This window comes from Sphaerodactylus townsendi, unplaced genomic scaffold, assembly GCF_021028975.2.
Source record: "Sphaerodactylus townsendi isolate TG3544 unplaced genomic scaffold, MPM_Stown_v2.3 scaffold_26, whole genome shotgun sequence".
NCBI classification, from domain to species: Eukaryota; Metazoa; Chordata; class Lepidosauria; order Squamata; family Sphaerodactylidae; genus Sphaerodactylus; species Sphaerodactylus townsendi.
The window spans coordinates 233,348-252,016 of NW_025950429.1; the positions used below are offsets into that span (position 1 = coordinate 233,348).

General features: G+C 50.7%; 2 protein-coding genes across 2 annotated transcripts in view; both read right to left on the reverse strand.

Annotated features, from left to right (window-relative positions):
* AR (androgen receptor) overlaps positions 1-14,120 on the reverse strand; it is a 234,500-nt gene extending 220,380 nt beyond the window's left edge. Inside the window, exon 1 of the mRNA XM_048482896.1 lies at positions 12,901-14,120. Coding sequence (XP_048338853.1) covers positions 12,901-14,120 — 1,220 coding nt within the window. The remainder of the gene's footprint in view (positions 1-12,900) is intronic.
* Positions 14,121-14,725: 605 nt separating this feature from the next.
* Positions 14,726-15,699, reverse strand: LOC125425295 (putative uncharacterized protein MGC34800). Its single transcript, XM_048482895.1, has 2 exons — positions 15,651-15,699; positions 14,726-15,352 (listed from the first exon to the last, which is right to left on the reverse strand). The coding sequence occupies exons 1-2, from the start codon at positions 15,697-15,699 to the stop codon at positions 14,850-14,852; spliced, it is 552 nt and encodes a 183-aa protein (XP_048338852.1). The 3' UTR covers positions 14,726-14,849.
* Between the last annotated feature and the right edge of the window lie 2,970 nt (positions 15,700-18,669).

Here is an 18,669-nt window from a genome sequence, read left to right on the forward strand (position 1 = left end):
GATGTCCACAGGATTTACAAGAATGTACACAACGGTTCTGCTGGGTCCTCCATCGAAAACACATGAAAAGTCTTGGACGATAAAAATGTCTCCACCCAGGGCCTAAGATCATGGAGTCCAGCAACGCCCGGGAGTAAAAACGCTACCAGTGTCTCCAGTTGCCACCCACTTTACTGACCTTGGAAACCACTGCCAACCTCTATGGGAACTGTCTCCAGGGGCCGTGCTGCAGGTCGTGCTTTATTAACACTGTGGCTGGCCAAAAAGACAGATCAGTGGGTTCTAGATCAAACCGAGCCTGAACTCTCTCTAGAGTTCTCTAGGGAGTTTGGCTCTAAATGGCCAAACTGAGGCTATTGTACTTTGGTCACATTATGAGAGTATAAGAGTCACCAGAAAAGACCATAATGCAAAGTTGAAGCCAGCAGGAAAAGAGAAAGCCCCAACATGGGATGGATTGATTCTATAAAGGAAACTTCAGTCCTCTGTTTGCAAGACCTGCATGGGACTTTGTGTGTGTGTGTGTGTGTGTGTGTGTGTGTGTGTGTGTGTGTGTGTGAGAGAGAGAGAGAGAGAGAGAGAGAGAGAGAGAGAGGGAGGGGGAGGGAGGGAGGGGGAGGGAGGGAGAGGGAGGGAGGGAGTGGGGGGAGAGAGATCCAAATACTTGCCAGGTCCGATTCTCCTCACTTCCCAAGATCTATTGAGATGTGGCGAGGAGGTCATTAATTCATAGGATCGCAATAAGTTAGAAGTGACTTGGTGGCACTCATCATGCACACTCAAAGCTGGTGGCAGAGAGGGCAGTACAACCATTTCCACTAAGGGAAGGAAAGAAGTCTCCACGTGTCCCTGGGGAAGAGGGCAAAGGGTGCCAGACTAAGGCATTCATGTTGGAGAGAGAGAACTCGTGCTTCAAAATTCACTTCAAAAGCTTTCAGTGCCTCGCTTTGGCTTGACCTGGTAATTGTTAACTCCACCCTGCCATGGGAGCCTTTGCCTCAGTGACTGGCTAACCTGCCGTTTGGAGGGCACTTGTCTAAAGACATTTGAATTTCTTGCTAATTTATTTTACTTCCATCCTACCTTTCTGCCCTTAAGTTAGCTAGCAACTTAAAACCAACACATTAAAATTGCATAATAAAACCATTAAAATCAATTCCCCTCCCATACACCATTAAAACAACGTTTAAAAGAGTTTAAATACATACAGAAGATAAAAACACTGATTAGGAATGACAGGTCACTGAGGGAGCAACAAACAAAATAGAAAACAGAGGTTTTCATCCACTGACAGAAGATGCCACAGAAGAAGACAAACAATTTTTTTCCTGGGGAGAGAGTTCCTGAGGTGGTAAAGGATTATTTCCCAAGTTGTCTACTGGACAGACACTCATGTAGCTGCTTCTTAGTTAAGTTAACAGAGAAAGAGGAGTCAGCATGGTGCAGTAGTTAACAGTGGCAGGCTCTAATCTGGAGAACCAGGTGGGATTCCTCACTCCTCCTCATGTAGCCTGCCAGGTGACTTTGGGACAGTCCCAGTTCTCTCAGAACTCTCTCAACCCATGCAGAAGCAATAGCAGACCACCTCCAAAGGTCTCTTGCCTTGAAAACCTTACAGCAGTGGTGGCGAACCTTTGGCACTCCAGATGTTATGGACTACAATTCCCATCAGCCCCTGCCAGCATGGCCAATTGGCCATGCTGGCAGGGGCTGATGGGAATTGTAGTCCACAACATTTGGGGTGCCAAAGGTTCGCCACCATGGCCTTACAGGGTTGCCGTAAGTCAGCTGTGGCTTGACAGCACTTTGCACACACAATGGAGAACGTGAGGGCCACCTATGCCACACAGAGCTCTCTGGAGCAACGGGCAGGATAAAAGCGTACTCAACTGAAAAGGAATTCTAGGACCTCAAAACAGCCTTGCAGGTCAAAGACCAATTCCCACCAAAAGGCTCTTCTGGCCTCCCATTTCTTTTTCCGGCTCCCAGGAGTGGCGTGAGCTAAACTTGGACGGGGCGTTGGAGCATATCACCAGGCATCACAGCCACAATTTTACAAAGATGAAAGTGTTGATCTGGCAGAGAATGGAAAGAGGTCCGGCCACTCCTGACATGAGGGCTACAATGGAGGAAAGAAATTGTGTCTTATTTCGCATATGTTCTCCTAGAGCTGTCTCGGTACTTTGCCCCCTCAGACCCTCACCTGCAGTCCTGGGAGACTGATACCGTGATACTGTCATCTCACAGAGCACTATGCAAAAAGGGTAATTGTTGTTTATTGCAGCCTTTTGCTATTAAAGCCAAATGGTTTCCCTTGACAGGGAGTCTGTGCTTTTCACAGCATCAAACAGCTGCACCACAGGAAGAGCTTGTTCCTCAGCACGGGAGGGCTCTGGGGCAGAGGGCCAGGAGGCCACGCCGGGGAGAACAGGGGCTATCTGTGGGCTAGCCGCCCTTGGTTTCAACCCGTGTGTGATGGGGTGTGTGTATGTGTTAAGACCCGCCAAGTTTCTTCTGCCTTTTGGCAACTCCATGAATTAATGTCTGCCCAAACATCCTCTTGTTTTCAGCCTTGCTGAGGTCTTGCAGACCGAGGGATGAGGCTGACTTGATGGAATCAACCCATCTCATGTTGGGTCATTCCTCTTTTCCAGCTCCCTACAACTTTTCCTACTAGTATTGTCTTTTCCAGAGAGCCTCATATTTTCATATTATGACCCAATTACGATAGCCTCAGAGAAGTTATTTTAGGTTCTAGGGAGAACTATGTCTTGATTCTGATCCAGACCCAACTTTTTTGGGGTGATCCTCAGTATCCATAACACTCTTTTCCACCACCACATTTCAAAAGAATTTACTTTCTTCCTGTCAGATTTCTTCACTGTCCAACTTTCACATCTATACATAGTAAGAGAGACGACTGTAGTATGAATTATTTTGATCTTGGTTGGCAATAACACATCCTTACACTTAAAAATCTTTACTGGCTCCTTTATGGCCACCCTTCCCAGCCTCAATCACCTTCTCACTTCTTGGTGGCAGTCTCCCTCTTGGTTGAGGATGGGGACAAGGAGCAGAAAATCTTGCACGTTTGCTATTTCTTAACTGCCAACTTCAAAGTTGCTAATCCCCCATTATTCCCCTCTTCTTTATGTTCAGCTATAATCCTGCTTTGCCACTTTCTGCTTTAACCTTCCCCAAGAGCCATTTAAAGGTTCCACTATTTTCTGCCAGTAATCTGAGGAGACAATCCAAAATGCAAAAAGACATTAAGAACAGCGCTGGTTGTTCTTGTATCCGGCTCTTCACCAGCAGCTACTAAAGTGCCATCCAAGGTGGGGGCTCTACCATCCAGAACGATATATTTCGTTTCATTTAGGATTGTCTCATCATAAAGTTTTCAAGGTAAGAGATAAACAGAAGTGGTTTTTCATTGCCTTCCTCTGTACATTAGTAAACAGGGTTAGCTGGAACGGCACTGTGGTTGTCTACGAAAGGCACTGTCCCCTCCCCCACATTGCCCAGTGGTTGCTCTTCAAGGATTCCTTTGTCCACGTTTGTGTTCCTTAGAGGCTCTGGTAATGGTCCTCTTTAATCTTTATCTTTATTAACCTTTAATAGGCATAGATAGATCAAGATTTACACAGACACATTCTGCAGTCTCAAGTATAGTTCAGTAGCAAGGAAATAGTCCACATAACTTGACGGTTGACTTAGAGGGGATCGAATCACTTCAGATTTTTTTTTATAGAAATAGCCAGAGCAAATGACAGTAAATACCCCTACACATCAATGTAAAAATACAATCTAATATAAAATTGCAATAAAAATAGATCTGTTTAGCAAGTTAAAAGCAAAATAATACAGCAATAGGTATCGTACCATGCCAGATATTAGACAGTGTGTATCAGTTAAATTGGAGAAGATACCTGTATTTCATAAGAAGTTCTACGTTTGTTTTAAGTAATGGTCCTCTATGTCGGGCAGAATCGTGTGCGCATGAGAGTTTGCTGTCTTAACTGCTCCCCCCCCCCCTTTCCCAAAGGGCTTTCCATACGCTGGGCTCATCTGTCTTCAGCAGCAGCAGGACAGCGGAGCTTCCCTAAGAATCCTCCAGAAAGGGCAGCGCCCTCCTTTCCCTTCACAATCAAGCCCCAGAAGCACAAGTGGGGGCCGGCTGGATCAGACGAATGGCCACCCAGTCCAGCCCCCCCTCTCCCACAGTGGCCAGCCCATTACAGTGAAGCGGCAATAATGGTGCCCTGGCCTTCCTCTCACGTTGACTCTTGTGAGGTACTCATCTTCTCTTCATCTCTGACCTGCCTTCCTCAAGTTCAGAGTCAGCTATTTTATCTTTAATGTCCAATAAACTGATTATGGGCGGGAGGGGTTTGTTGCCTTTTTTTTTTTTTAGTGGCAGGCAGTGTGCTTTTTAAATGCAACATCTTTGGCCTTAACGTACAGCAGAACACATAGTAAAACTGATTTTGAAGTGCATCACTTCTGAATTAATGTGCGGTATCACACGATTGAATATTTAAAAAATATTCCATTTAAAAAATCCCTGCACACAGATAATCAGAATGTCAGGAAGAAGAAGAAGAAACAGAAAACTAGTTCTTTGTGCAATGGCTCCAAGCATTTAATTTTAAAATAATTTGACATTTTTAAATAAACACCCACCTGCAGTCTGAAGCATCCAAATCTAGGAGCCATTCCACGGGAGGGTCTGCTCGTGCAAATAGCTCTAACTGGGCACTCTTGGAAGAGATGCTGACCATACTGTAAGCTGAGGCCGCTTTTCCAGAGAGTCACAACAATTTCAAGGCTTCTCTTTTAAACTTTGTTAAATTCTGACAACCTCTACATAAAAGGAAGAGGATGATGGGGTGGCTCACAATATCCTTCAGTGCGTCTAACATTATTTAGGTTGTAAAACCTCCATTCAAATCCTTGGCTGAGTTACCTTTTGGCAGGCGACTTTTGTCCTTAGCACCAAGTTGTAATTAGAAAATGGCAACTTAACAAGTCTGCTAACAGGTGTATGCGATAAGGGTTCTAATCTCTGCAGCCTCCACCAAAGCGAATAGTAAATGCTTTTGAACATTCCACTTGTGTTAGTCTTTCCCTCCCGGTCTCTGGACACCAAAACCAGAGTCTGAAGGAACAGAGGTCACAGCTTTGGTGAGTCTACAGTTGAAAAGGGCACCAGAAAAGAGATGCCACCATAAACTACACCCTGCCTGTGTACCTGGGCATCAAATCAGGTTCATCATACATTCCAAACAGTACATCCAACCAGTGTCTGCTGGATCAAAGGCTTCCATGTGGTCAGCAGAGACATCCCCACGTGAAGTGCATAATGTACAGACCTCACCAAAAATCAAGCACACCTGCAGGATGTCCATGCAAATGAATCAGACGAACACGCAGCTTCTCAGCTCACTCTATTTTCAGCTCCTGTCTTATCAGGACCTGCCGGGGGCAAAGGACAGAAGGGGAGGGCTCAGGGTAGCAGAGGTAACATGACCCAGACACTCTGTGAACTCACACTAATAAAGGGTAAAGAGAGGTGAATGGGACAAGACAGAGAAACCGATCAGAAGGAAAAAAACCCCAAACTGTTTCACCATAAGTCAGGATTTATCACATCGATGATCTGAGCAATTACCTGGCATTCACAGGGCAGAAAACTGGTTCTAGAGACCATGGACTTTGAGAGTGTATCTGAAAGCCAGCCAGAAGGGCAGGTTTCAGAAGCAACATTCCTCCGCGCACCGTTGATCTTCAAAAGAAACATCTGCATACTATTCCCATTAAATTGGAAGAAAAAGGTCAGAGGTACCCATTAGAGAACATGGAGCAATCTTATTTTTACAGATGCCAACAGGAACATGTTTGAAAAGCTACTATCATCTTCTTGTGTTTGAGTTCAAAACTCCTACTGAATGAGGTTCACTGCCATGATCATGCCTGTCCCACGCACAGGACTGCACCTGAAACTGGCCATTCCCATTTTTGAAAATTTCAAACATTTCTTAATTATTTTCCACTAAGAACTTCACTGCAAATACATGTTAGATCAACATGTTCCAAAATCTCTTGAATTTTTAGACTTCATTATTTGCAACAAATAGATGATTTTCAGTATTCTTTACCAATTGATAGTAAAGCAAGACTACTTAAAGCGATGCGGATAAATACAAAGAAAAGGATGAGATAAAATTCCAGATTATGTTAAACAAACAAACAAACAAAAAATCTATAAGCTTTAGATCCTAATGTTCATATATATTTTTCAGCACTTCTGAACAAAGGCCCCAATCCAGAGGAAATTAGATGTGCTTAAATTTCACTGAAATTCATGGAACAAATCACTTGCAATTTGCAGATCTATGTGTTTCAATACAACTTATCATTGTCTCTGGATGAAGACCTTCTTACAGGATACGTATGCTGACATGGATAAATTAAAAATTAATCTATTGCCCCAAAAGAGCCAGAGCCCCCCACCCCAACAAACCACTTTCACTGGCAGACTCCAAGAGGATGGGTTCATTCAAGAACTTGGTGTGTTTTTTTGGAAAATATATTTTAATAGAGAAAAAAAGTGAAAAACAAACACCTTCCCCGCATTCATACTGCTGTCTTTCCCTCACTATTAATTCTCTATTACTATTTTTACCAAGCCCTGCAATAATTTCTTCAAGCAGCACTTATTACGGAACAGATAGGATCCATTAGTACTACAGTTGCGCCATAAAATAGTATGTTTGATGTTGCAAAAATCAAAATTAAAAAAAAACCACTCCATAAACACGCAAACACACAGAGAGAGCGAAAGAGAGACGGCAGCCACTCTGGAAAGATAACCATCTGCAGCAGAACATAAAAAGTCAAGGTATAATTAGCAAATAAATGGCAGAGGCGGGAAACAGCGCAGTACGAGAGAGTCAGGGGAAATGCGGTCACAAAGCGAAGCCGCCTGCCCCCCTTGATGGCTTCAGCTTATTTTTTCTCCTTCTAATTTGTTTAATCCGTTTAGCCTGCCTGCCAGTCCAACCTACATTTCAAAAAAAGCAATAATGCTTGGGGAACAGACAAGAGAGTCCCTTATTTCTTCACTACCTGCCTGAGAGATGATCTTGTAAGAATTGCTGCAACCTTGGTTTTGAACAGTTCCATTATTGAACAGACTGAAATGGCGCTCACAACTTTCAAAGGAGAGCCCACTAATTTGATGCTGATACTAATGCCCCCCCCCCCCCCCACTGCTGGTGGATTTCTGAAGAGTAACGTGCCAGGCCATTTGAACGTACTCTATGTGTGCATTATTCCTTGCCTTCCCTTCAGTAACTTTTATGTGCAGAATTGAACTGACTTCCTCTTCGCAGCTGAGGAAATTCTGGGACTCAGCATCAGTGTGGGGAGAACCCGCTCAACTCAAGCGGCTGCCCTTCCTGCCCGCCTTTCTCTAAGCACCATATTCAAGACAAGGTTCAACAGGACGGTCAAACAATGAGGCTCTTCTTTACAAAGCAAGCTGACTTTTTCATTCCCCACTCGGCTGATTCCAGAGGCGAATCCAGGAGGCACCTCCAGCGAAAATAACCACTCAGTTTGAAGAAGACCCAGACGAGACCCAGACCAAAGGTCTGCTGGCAGACGAGGCCCCGCTAACAAACTCTTACGGACACCAGTTTTCCTCTGCGGCACTAAAGGAAGGAGCGTTTACGGAATAAAGTCTGATGGACGGGTGGCAAGTGACAGGCAATGCACTGGAATTAGAGTTCCAAGGTCAAATAGCAAAGAGAAAGTGGGTGCTCACTTCCCCCTACTCTGCTCCCAAATGTGTTTACACAGATGAAGCAAAACCACTTGGGACGTGCTCAGTAGCATTGCTGTAAAAATACTGACAAGTCAATAACCACCAAAATCAAATGTTAAAAAGCCCACTTCAGATTCCTCACCTTTGGGCACCCAGGGAAAAATGTCAAAACATCGTTCAGCGCTGGCACCAATTCCTCCGGCACCTGAGATGGTTTCCAATCCCATCTTCAAGGCTACATGAAATAGGGTTCAGCCCACTAAGCTCCAGGATGTCCGGATGAATACCTGGCAGTGTATCTTCCTTTTGCTCTAGCACCAATCTCATGCAATGTCAGCGGGCCAGTCTCTTACTTACGAGATGCCTTGAGAAGGTCTCTAGAGAGGAGGTCTCTAGAAAATGCATATTTTCTAAATTAATAGTAAAAGAAATAGTGAATCTAATGTTATCCCAGGATCTACGGAGATTTAAATCCCCTGACAATAAGTCAACTAGTCTAAAAACAGCTTACAGCTAGCCCATGGTCACAGTTTGAAAGTGGACGGGACAACAAGCAAAAGAGCACGTCCGGCCCTCGCAGCTGTGGGGAAGAGGGAGAAGGCAGCTCCCTGGTAAGTCTCTCCGGCAGAGCCGCACACGACAGTCGGGCAGGAGAGATTCTAGACTAATTATCTAAAGTGCTCTTTGGACATACAGAGCCTCACCTATGTGCCAAAGGATGGACACTCTCAACCAAAAAAGCTGGGGGAAAGAAAGCCTAAGAAAAATACTTTAACCACAGCATGCTTTTGCTCCAGTTCTTTGTGTAAAGGGGCCATAGGTATAAATCAGAAACTCTTATCATAGCACTGACAATTTATTCACTGCTTATCTCCTTCCATCAGGGGAGTAAATCAAAAGCCACTCACCAGGCAGCTAATCATAAAGTTACACGGCAAGTATGTTTCTGAGAAAACAAATAACCTCTGAGGAGACTGATCCATATAATAGCAACAAGGGAAAGACCACACACAATTTTCTCTGCTCTTTACTTAAACGCCAGAGAGGAAAAAAACCTAAATACAAAGCCGTGGCACAGTCAGATGCAGTTCAAACGTTGTGAAGAACGACGGGGGGCGCAGAGGCATCCTGGCCCCATCCTTCAGGGATGCTGCCTTCGTCTGTGCTCTGGCCACCCTCCACCCCGCGAGCCTAAGCGGGTGGGTCTCTCGTCACTAAGAACAAGAAAAATTAGAAGCAAAAAAAATGGAAGACCAATAAGATCAAATAACTACCAACTGAATACAGCTAATCATTCAATCAGTATCTGCCCGCAAAAATGGAAGAGGGGGAAAGCAGCATACTTTCGAGGCCACACATCTGCATATTCCACTACACTGACCCAGACGAGTGTCCCATTTTTCGCAGTCCCTCCAAAGAGATATTCGTGCTTTCGGAGAGTGGTCAGCTGAGGGCTGGGGGTTGTTTCCTTAAAAGTTAAGTTTGCTTCAAGTTATTTGCTTTCATTGGTAAATAGGTACTTGTGTAATTCTGCCACTGAAATTAATGGGAGAGGCGCTGGTATGTTAACAGGGTTAGAAACTGAAGTCTTTTAATCATAGAAATATACAAAGAGAAATAAGAATATTTTTCTGCCTACAGAAAAATTAATCCACTCTCAGCTTCCAGTTATCACAGCCAGATTACTGGGCTGTCCAAAAAGTACGCGGGCATCATCAGGTTCATAATTTAATGCATTATTGTATTTAAATTATTTAATCAATAATATTAAATATATCGGATAATTTGTCCTTTAAGGTTTCATTGTTTCATGTATTTCTAAAGGCCTGACATTACAAAACTGGGGGTCGAATCCAGCTATTGGAGAAGGTAAGAAATGCCCAGAAATTGGTGAAGAGTTAAAATGGCGCTGGTGGTAAAACTTCTGGGAACGCCAGCAGAGCTTTCCTACAAATCCTGACGAGACAGACACTGAGCCGAAAGTGGCCCTTTCGATTCCTGCCCGCACAAGACTGAGCTTCCCAGACTGACACAAACAGGCCCACTGCAAGAGACATTTCACAAACAGAAAAAAAATTCAGCAATATGGACTGCCAGGCTCCAACGCAGCAACAGGATCGCACGGCCACCGACTGCGAAGAGCGAGTCTGGGCCCATTGACGTCAATGGGAGGCTTCCCACTAGATTCCATGGTGAGCTGGATGAGACCCAAACTAAATGTCACTGAGGGAAAGGACAGTCAACTGTATTCAATCTAGCGAGGTTTATTTTGATTCATTTAAACCTGGGTTCGCTGGGGTTGGATTCGCCATCCAAATCTATCAGATTTCTACACACGAACCATACAGAGACACCGTGAGTTCAGTGGGAGCAATTGTGATGCTCAGGAATACGGCTTGCATATCTAAAACCACCTGCACAAAAAAAAATTCTTGTTCAGACTGACCTACAGTCCCTTCATTGAGATTTGTACATGAAAACCTATTTTCTATTTTCACTTTTGCAACTGATATGGATATGTACTATAAAACATGTAAATGCGATACATGAGTTTTTTCCCCGTGAAGATCTGGAATTAAATTCCCAACAGCTACATACAGGCTTTCCTCAGCAAAGTACCATCAAAAAAGAAAATCTTTTGTGTGTATCTGTGTTTACCCAATAGATAACACCTGCAATGGCTGGGTAGCAGTTTAGCATGACTATGGGCAAACAGCCCCTGACCACAAAGGTACTATTGAGTAAAGCAAGACCAAAAGATGTCGCAAGGAGCCAGTGGAACATGATACTTACACTGTGACTGTGTATGGAGAAGTCTGGAGAAAATGGCGGACTGATCAAGCCTTTGAAATAAGACCAGCCAGATAGCAGCATCAAAACGAGCTTCATACACACACTTGAACATCACAAAAACTCCCATCTTTTTCAACAATACAATTTTTCACATTTCCCAAATGGCTAAAAAGCAATGCCTGATTCAAACACATCACAACGGTAGTGGGTACAACTTATAATTTACACACAAGCAAATTTGAATTTTATAAAATTTGGCAATGCCTAGTATGAACTGTAAAGTATAATGCGATGACTGCAACAACTTTGTGCAACGTTGCATTCTGCTCTACTTTGTTGCTGCTATTTCCAGTCTCTCCAGTCCCTGTTGGTTCTGAGTCACTGAAGGTTGCATTTTGATGATGTTTTTATGCCCCCAACACTCACCTGGAAGCCTCTGAATCGGATGCTGCCGCAATCTCATTAGTTAGCTAAATGCCCTCAATTGGTTGCAGACCATCAAATCTTATCGAACAGCCCAACGCATACCCCAGAGAAGCTTCATTTTTGGGTCCATGATACATGTGGTGTGATTTTCTTTTACACAGTATATTTAGGCTTACTTAACAGCTTTACCCTGGACAATGGAACTGACCAGACTCAGCTCGCAGTTCAGCTTCAGCGGCTGGAGCACTGGGCTCAAGCATCAACAGAACTTATGATACCAGTGAGCAAAAACAGGATGGAGGGACCACCTGACAAACCCTAAAGCTCACTTGTTTTTAATAGATCAGCGAGACCAGCCAGGTCAGGTATCCAATAAGCTGCCTCTGCTTCCAAAACATCTCACTTTTGACTCCCTTACCCCCCCCCCCAAATAAAATTTAAACTGTGGATGAAAAATGTATTGTTTGTAAGATATTCGTCGTTGTCTGGATAAAATAAGTCATCTGTACATGAGCAGACACTGGACACTTCAAGAGTGAGAAGGTCTTCCAAACCCTTCCTTGACGCTGGACTCTTGGAAGAAACTTGACCAGGCTCCATTTTGACTCACGGTTCAGCCACTGAGCAGGTCTTTGCAGGCACCACCAGCGACATGGAGTCTGGCGAAATGGGACCTGTGCCCAGAATCTCCAACCTAATTTCGTGCAACTGGCTCAAAGGTAGCAAAATAATAGTGGGGGGGGGGGGATGTTATTAAAAAAATCTATAATGATGCCACCTTGTTAAGCAAATCAACTACTAGTGGGAGAATGTGGGAAATGAGTGGATACCGGAGAATTGGAGCTGAGTGGTCCCCAGCCCATTCAGACCAGCAGAGTGCAGCTCAACCACTGACTGCCACCACACCAGAGATAATGGGGACTTTTAGGTCTCATTAGCTGAAAGACAGCATTTTTAGGCCACAGGCACTGAGGCGCTCACACACACACACACACAGACACAGAGTTATGCCATGTGTAAGCCATAGTGTAGCTCATTCCTATCCACTGCATGATGATTTTCCTACTGTGGTTAAGAAGAAAACAAAAACATCACTCTAATCTGCTACCTGCCTGTTTAAAAAAAAAATCAAGAACTTTCAGGTCTCTTCTTTAACCTAAAGATGACTGGGAAAAAAGTCTGTATAATTAAATATGCAATCTTAATCTCCAAACAAATTAAAACTCAAGGAAGGCCAACCATATTTACGAAAGCGAATGCATCTCCCGGTTCTACCTCAGAAGTTCCAGAAAAAGTGCAACAGCCCCTCACTCCATTCAGAGAACTGTGTCAGTCTGTTGCTGGGAAAAACAGAAGGAAACCCCTGGGAGCAGAAAGCGCTCTTCGGGGTCTGGCGCTACAACCACCCGTCTTCAGATTTAAGGTGCAGTGGTCAGGATGCCACACGAGGAAAAGGAAGATGGGGGGTGTCTGAGACAGAACCAAACCCTTTCGGACCATCTGTGCCGAGAACTACCCTGAGGACACCCCCCTTCCGCCAGCTTCAGTTTCGGGGGGAACTCCTGGAGCAGCCCCAATGGGCAGAAGCAGCGCTGGGCCCGCAGAAGCGCCGGGGCAGATCTCTGCTCCAGCGGGTGGTGGGGCCAGTCGCGAGGCTTCTTCGGGTTCCGCGGGGGCTCGCCAGGCTGAACGTCCCAAGGACCCCCAGAAAGCGCGCCCACCCGCGCCAGGGCGCCGGCGGGCCAGCCGGAAAGGGGCGCTTCTGGGGGCCCCGTCGGCCAGTCCTGCTGCGCACCTGAGACCCGGGAGGCTGCCCGGCCAGCCCTTCCCCCCGCCCCGGCGCGGCCGCTTACCTGACGTCGGCGTAGGGCCCGGCGTAGCCGTCCAGCCAGGGGCCCAGCTCGGTCTTGATGCAGCCGGCGGCGGGGGCGAAGGGTAGCCTGCCCACCACGCCGCCCGGGTACCAGACTTCGGCGGGCAGCTCGGCGCCCTCTTGGCCGGAGGGCGCGGGGCTCCTGGCGTAGGCGAAGGGGCCGGGCGCCAGGCCCTCGGCGGAGCTGGGGCCGGGCGCGTAGGGCTGCCCGTCGTCGGCGAAGAAGGGGTGCCAGGGCGGGGTGGCGTAGTGGGGCGCCAGGGCGGCCAGGTCCCCCGCGCGCCGGCACTGCGCGCCCCACACGCCGCCGGCCGCCGCGTAGTCCAGCGGGCTCTCCAGCTTGATGCGCCCGGGGGGCCCCAGCGCCATCGGGAAGGCGCAGAAGTCGCGGCCCTGGCCGGCCGCCGCCGCCGCCGCCGCCACGGCCTCGTCCAGCTCCGGCGAGCTCTTGTAGAGGCTGAGCGGGCTGGCCACGTCCACGGCCAGCGCGCCCTCCGACGACGACGGGCCCTCGACGATCTTGCAGGCGCCCAGCGCGAGGGGCCGCGGGTGCACGCCGGGCAGCGCGAACATGCAGTCGCCGCGGGTGGGCAGGAGGTCGGCGCCGGGCGCCTCCAGCGCCTCCAGCGCCAGGCCCATGGAGGCCGAGACGGCTTTGCACAGCTCCTTGGCGCTCTCGCCCAGCAAGCCCTCCTTTCCCCCCGGCGGCGGCGGCGGCGGCGGCGGGCCCTCGGCGTCGGGGGCCAGGAGCGGCAGGGGGCTGCTGCCGGTGCCGCCGCCGCCGGCGCCGCTCTCGCCCAGGAAGTCCTTCAGGTCCGCGGCGCAGCCCTGGAACGCGGGAGGGCTCAGCAGGGCCAGCGAAGCCGCCGAGGAAGCGGCGCTGGCGGCCGCCGGGAGAGGGTCCCGCTCTTCGGGCGGCTGCTGCAGCCCTTTGCCGGCCGGCGGCGGCTGCTCCAGCGGCAGGTAGGTGGGCGACGGGGCGCCGCCGGGCTGCTGCTGCTCCGCCGGGCTGGCTGCTGCTGCTGCTGCCGCTGCCGGCAAAGTGGAGGCGGCGGCGGCGGGCGGCGGGTGGCTGCTGGGGCCGGGCTCCTCTCGCGCCGCGCCGGGGCTGTGGAAGGCTTCGCGCACGCTCTGGAAGAGGCTCTGGAAAGCGCCGCGGAAAGTCTTGGCCGGCGGCCGGGCGTACAGCCGCACTTCCATGGCGGGGCCAGGCCAGGCCAGGCCAGGCGCGGCGAGCGGCGGTCGAGCGGGTCTTGGGCCGGAGCGGGGCCGCGGGGCTCTAGGTGGGGCGGCGGCCGCGGGCGGCGAGCGGGGCCATGGGCGGCCGGAGGGCGCCGGGCGAAGGCGCGCTCCGGAGCGGAGACTTGGGGCGCCCTCGCCGGAGTCCGGCCCCCCGGGAGTCTGGCCCGCGGCGGGCGGCAGGAGCGGCGGCGCGAGGAGGGAGCCCCGTCGGGGCGCTGCTGGGCAACTTTCCTCGGGGCCCTGCCGGCTGCGAGGGCGAAGGGCCGCGGCTCTGTGGCGGGCCGGGCCGGGCCGGGCCGGAGGCAGCCGAGCGAGGTCGCAGCCCGCAGCGGGAGGCGCGAGAGCGGCCGAGGCGAGGACGCCTTCTTGGGACGATCCGGGCTGCCTGGCGGGACTCCGGCGCGGGCCGAACTCGGCTGCCCTGCGGGGTTTGCCGCGGAGCGTCGCTGGGCCGGGTGGCGGAGGCGGCCAGCGGCTTCCCCGCCCCCTCCGGCCCGCAACAGGCGAGGCGAGGCGGGCGGCCAAGCGGAGCAACAAGTCGGCAGCGGGCCGGGCGAGTCGGGGCGGCGGGCGGCTGTGTCTGCCGGGACTCCCGCGCTGCTGCTGCTGCTGCTGCTGCCGCCGCCGCCTCTCCTTGGCCCGGCGGGGCCGCTGCGCTCCCCTTTGCCCCACTCCTTCCTGCCGCCTCTACGCCTCGCTGCTGGGCTCCGGCGGCGGCGGCGCTTGCAGCTCCGGCTGTGGCGAAGGCGGCTCCCGGAGCAGCGGCAGGACGGCTGGAGCGGCCCCGGTGGGCAGCGGCCACGGGCGCAGGGCTGCGAAGCGTGCGGGGCGAGCCGGCGGCGCCGGGTTTATGTAGCGGCGCTCGCTCGCCGGGGCAGACGCACGCCCAGCTCCACGTGCCCCGAGGGCTGCCTCGTACGAGCGTGCCGGCGACGGAGAGCCCGGCTGGGCGCGCGCTCCTGGCGACACGCGTGTGTGAATGACTGCAGCCCCTGGAAGAAGCCGCGAAGGGTCAGCTGCCGGCCGGCCCTGGCGGTCAGGAGGCACGTGCTCGGACCAGGGCTGGCGCCAGGCGCGGGTGCCCCGGCTCTGTCCCGCTGCTGAGCTCCCCGCGCCCCCGATGCTGCTGGTGCAGCTGGCCCAATATCTGTGCCCTGCCTGCAGACTTCTCCTCCAAGATCGTCCTGTTTCTGGAAAAGTGCACCAAGTAGGCTTAAGGGCACAGCAGGTATCGCATGATGCAATCAGTGCGTCACGGCTGTGACCTCATGGGGCACCTGCACACACTCGTAGCATCCTCTGAATACTTTGTAATGGAGTGGGGGTGGGGGAGAGAGCTGGGCCGGCTGCTGCAGAGGCCTCCCTCCCTCCCTCCCTCCCAGGTGGGGAAAGCTCCAGCCCTTCTGAGACTAATGTGTGGCCCACCTGGCTGGAACCTGTTCTCCAAATGACTGGACACAGACCTGTCTCAAGCAGAGGCATAGTCACCTAAAATGGCGAAATTGCCCCCCTCCCCCGGACTCTGCTGCCCCAGCATGGCCTTCACACCTCTTCCTGGAGCAAGCCAGTGGGAGAGGAGGCAACTCAGTGGACTCTGCTTGGATCCTTCCTGAGCATTCCTCAGCAGCCAGGCCAAGTCCTTGTAGTTGAGTGGGGGGGGGGGGGGGGGAGAGACAGATAACAGCCAGGAATGCGGCTGGGAGGAGTGGGGGGGGGGGCAGGGATCCTGGCCTTGTCCCCACCTTTAGCCTCTCCCCAGCTGCTCCCTTTGCACTAAATTAAAGGAAATTAAAATGGCATTCAGGCTTGTGGGGGTGGGGGGTGAGTGTGTGGAGCACAGTGAGAAAAGCAGCCGGGAGGAAACTAGGGAAGGGGACAGGGCCAAGGAGGGCACCCCCTCTCTCTGGCCTCTCCCCCACTCCCACTCTCTTCCTGGCCATTCGCTTCCCAGTAAATTGAAGCCACCTTCAGGCAGCTGCCGCACAACAGTGTGTGTGTGTGGGGGGGGGGAGGGTGGCCAGGGCTTCCCCAGTCAACTGGCCCCCAGGGCAAAAGCCCAGGCTTACCTCACCCTCCTCACACATCTGTTTCCAAGGCCTCCCACCTAAAATTCTGCCAACACAGATCTTCCGCATGCGAAGTAGGGGCTGCCAGCAGCCAAACAAGCCACGTTGCAACTGGTTGTTGCTTTAATTTCCTAAATAATTAACCCACATGTTAGTCAACTAATGGAAAACCATTTGGATGAGTGAGAACAAACTGCCACCAGTAGTCTGGAAGGTAAGTACGAGGCTGTTTTGGTTGGGTGCCCGTCATTGCTGCCGGTGGAATGAAACACGGACCTCCCTTCTCAAATTGTAAATTGCCTTCATGGCTGCAGCCATGTATATCCTGGTTGGATGAAAGGCAGGTAGTTACCTATTTATTTGCATTAAATGATTTGGTGACTGAATTAGTACACGAGAAATTAAAAAAACCAGGCAATACTGAGCAACCTTATGATAAACCTACCTTGATCTTTTTGCAGGTGAGGAAATTACAGGGAGAGCCCCCAGTGGGCCACTAGTGGCCAGGAGCAAACAAAGTTGACGTCTAACTGCTCTGCCAACACCTCTGTTACCCAAATGGGCCTACCTGTGTCAGGCCCAAAACATGCAAAGACATCCCCTTGCTGGCATGAAGCCAGTATGTGCCGTTTGGGTATTTAAATGTACCTGGGGCCCAGGCTAGCCTGATCTCAACAGATCCCAGCAGAAGGGACATAGGTATAGATTTTAAATGGGATGGCATCGGGGTGTGTGGCCACGCCTCACCAAGCCCCGCCTCCGACCTCAGTGCTTATAAAAGCAGCTCTCCAAGGCTGGGGACAGCAGACTGCCCCCCGCCCCCCATGGGTGGCTGCTGTGATGCTGGAATCCACCCCCAAACAGCATCACTTTCAATGGTGTATATATTAGGGAGCCCAGATTCTCCTTTTAAATCTACCTTAAAGGGAGAATCTGGGGTCCCCCATTAAAACAACATTGAAAGTGATGCTGTTTTGGGTTGAATTCTCCTCCATCTTGAAACAGCATCACTTTCAATGTTTAAACTGGGGACCTCAGATTCTCTTTTTAAATCCATGCTGAAGATTTAAAAGGAGAATTTCGGGAAATTTGAGGGTGCCTGCTGTCAGGGGTGCAATTGTTAAGCTAACAGCACCAAACTGTCAGGGTATCTTTAGGAGACCCTCCTGATGATACCACGCAGGTTTGGTGAAGTTTGGTTCAGGGGGTTCAAAGTTATATACCCTCAAAGGTGTAGCCCCCATCTTCTATTAGCTTCCATTGGAAACAATGGTGGATGAGGGCACGTCCATAAGTTTTGACCCCCTGAACCAAACTTCACCAAACCTGGGTGGTATCAACAGGAGAGTCTCCCAAAAAATCTCTGAGATTTTGGTGCCGCTAGCCTAAAAACTGCGCCCCCTGCAGGCCAAAAACTGAAATAAAAATACAAAAAAATCATAAATGGGGGCGGAGCTTCGGGAACCCACCCCCCCATTACCTATGTCCTTCCCCAGCAGTGAAGCACTTGGATTACTGGTCAGTGCTTGGATGGGAGACCGCAATGAAGCCCAGGGTCACTGACGCAGAGGCAGGTGATGGCAAACTAACTAACTCTGAAAACCAAGTGAATGATGCACAACAAACACACAAACTCTCCCTAGAAAAATTGTCTGGGCCATGAAACTAAAAGTGTGGAAGCATGACATACAAGCCTCCTCTGAGAGAGATGGGGGGGGGGGTCCTCAGCAGCCTTGAAGCAGTGTTGGGGGGTAAGACTGGCCAAGCCAGGGAAGGAGCTGTCGAGATGTGTCCATTGAGCAGGGCCAGATCCGGGGGTTGGGCTGGGGGCCGAGGGGGCAGGTGCTCCTGGTGGCAGGAGAGGAGGTGGCTCATTTGCCTGGAAGAAATGGCTTGTTCTGGAACAGGTGGGGCTGATTTCCCCAATTATGCTGTTGCCAGGAGGTGGGGGAGGCGCCACTGCCCAGAAGGGATTGCTTGTTCTGCAGCGTGCGCCACCCTTCCCCTCATTGGGGTCTTGTTAGGAGGTGGGGAGGGGGAGGAAGGGAGGCCTCAGAGGGGAGTTTCAATCCTTGATAAGGCAGAAGCAGCAGCTGTTATTCAGGCAAAACTGGCACGTGAACAGGAGGGGAAGCTAAAGGTTCCTGAGGAGCTGTTCAGAGATGTCCAATTCTGTACAGTGGGAAACACAGACCCCTTCCTTGGCCTCGCCAGTGCCGCTCCTCCCCCCAGCCAAGGTGTCCTCTGCTCTTTGACTTGCAGCACCTTCCTAGTCTCCATGTCATCGTCCCCCCATTCAAGGACTGTGTGTTGACAGTGACCATGGTGGACTTTGTGCACATGAGGCCTCTGGGTGGGGGAACACAGGGAGCATGCTAAGCATTCGTGGGGGAGAGGAGTTTGAAGGGATGGAGACCATCCATGGTTTTGGATGCCTGGTG

Bases quoted from the DNA above. Each gene is read 5' to 3' on its own strand.
- LOC125425295 (XM_048482895.1), bottom strand. From the start codon at position 15,699: ATGCTGGGGCAGCAGAGTCCGGGGGAGGGGGGCAATTTCGCCATTTTA. The intron at 15,353-15,650 runs GTGACTATGCCT...GCACTTTTCCAG, and splicing joins GGGCAATTTCGCCATTTTAG to AAACAGGACGATCTTGGAGG.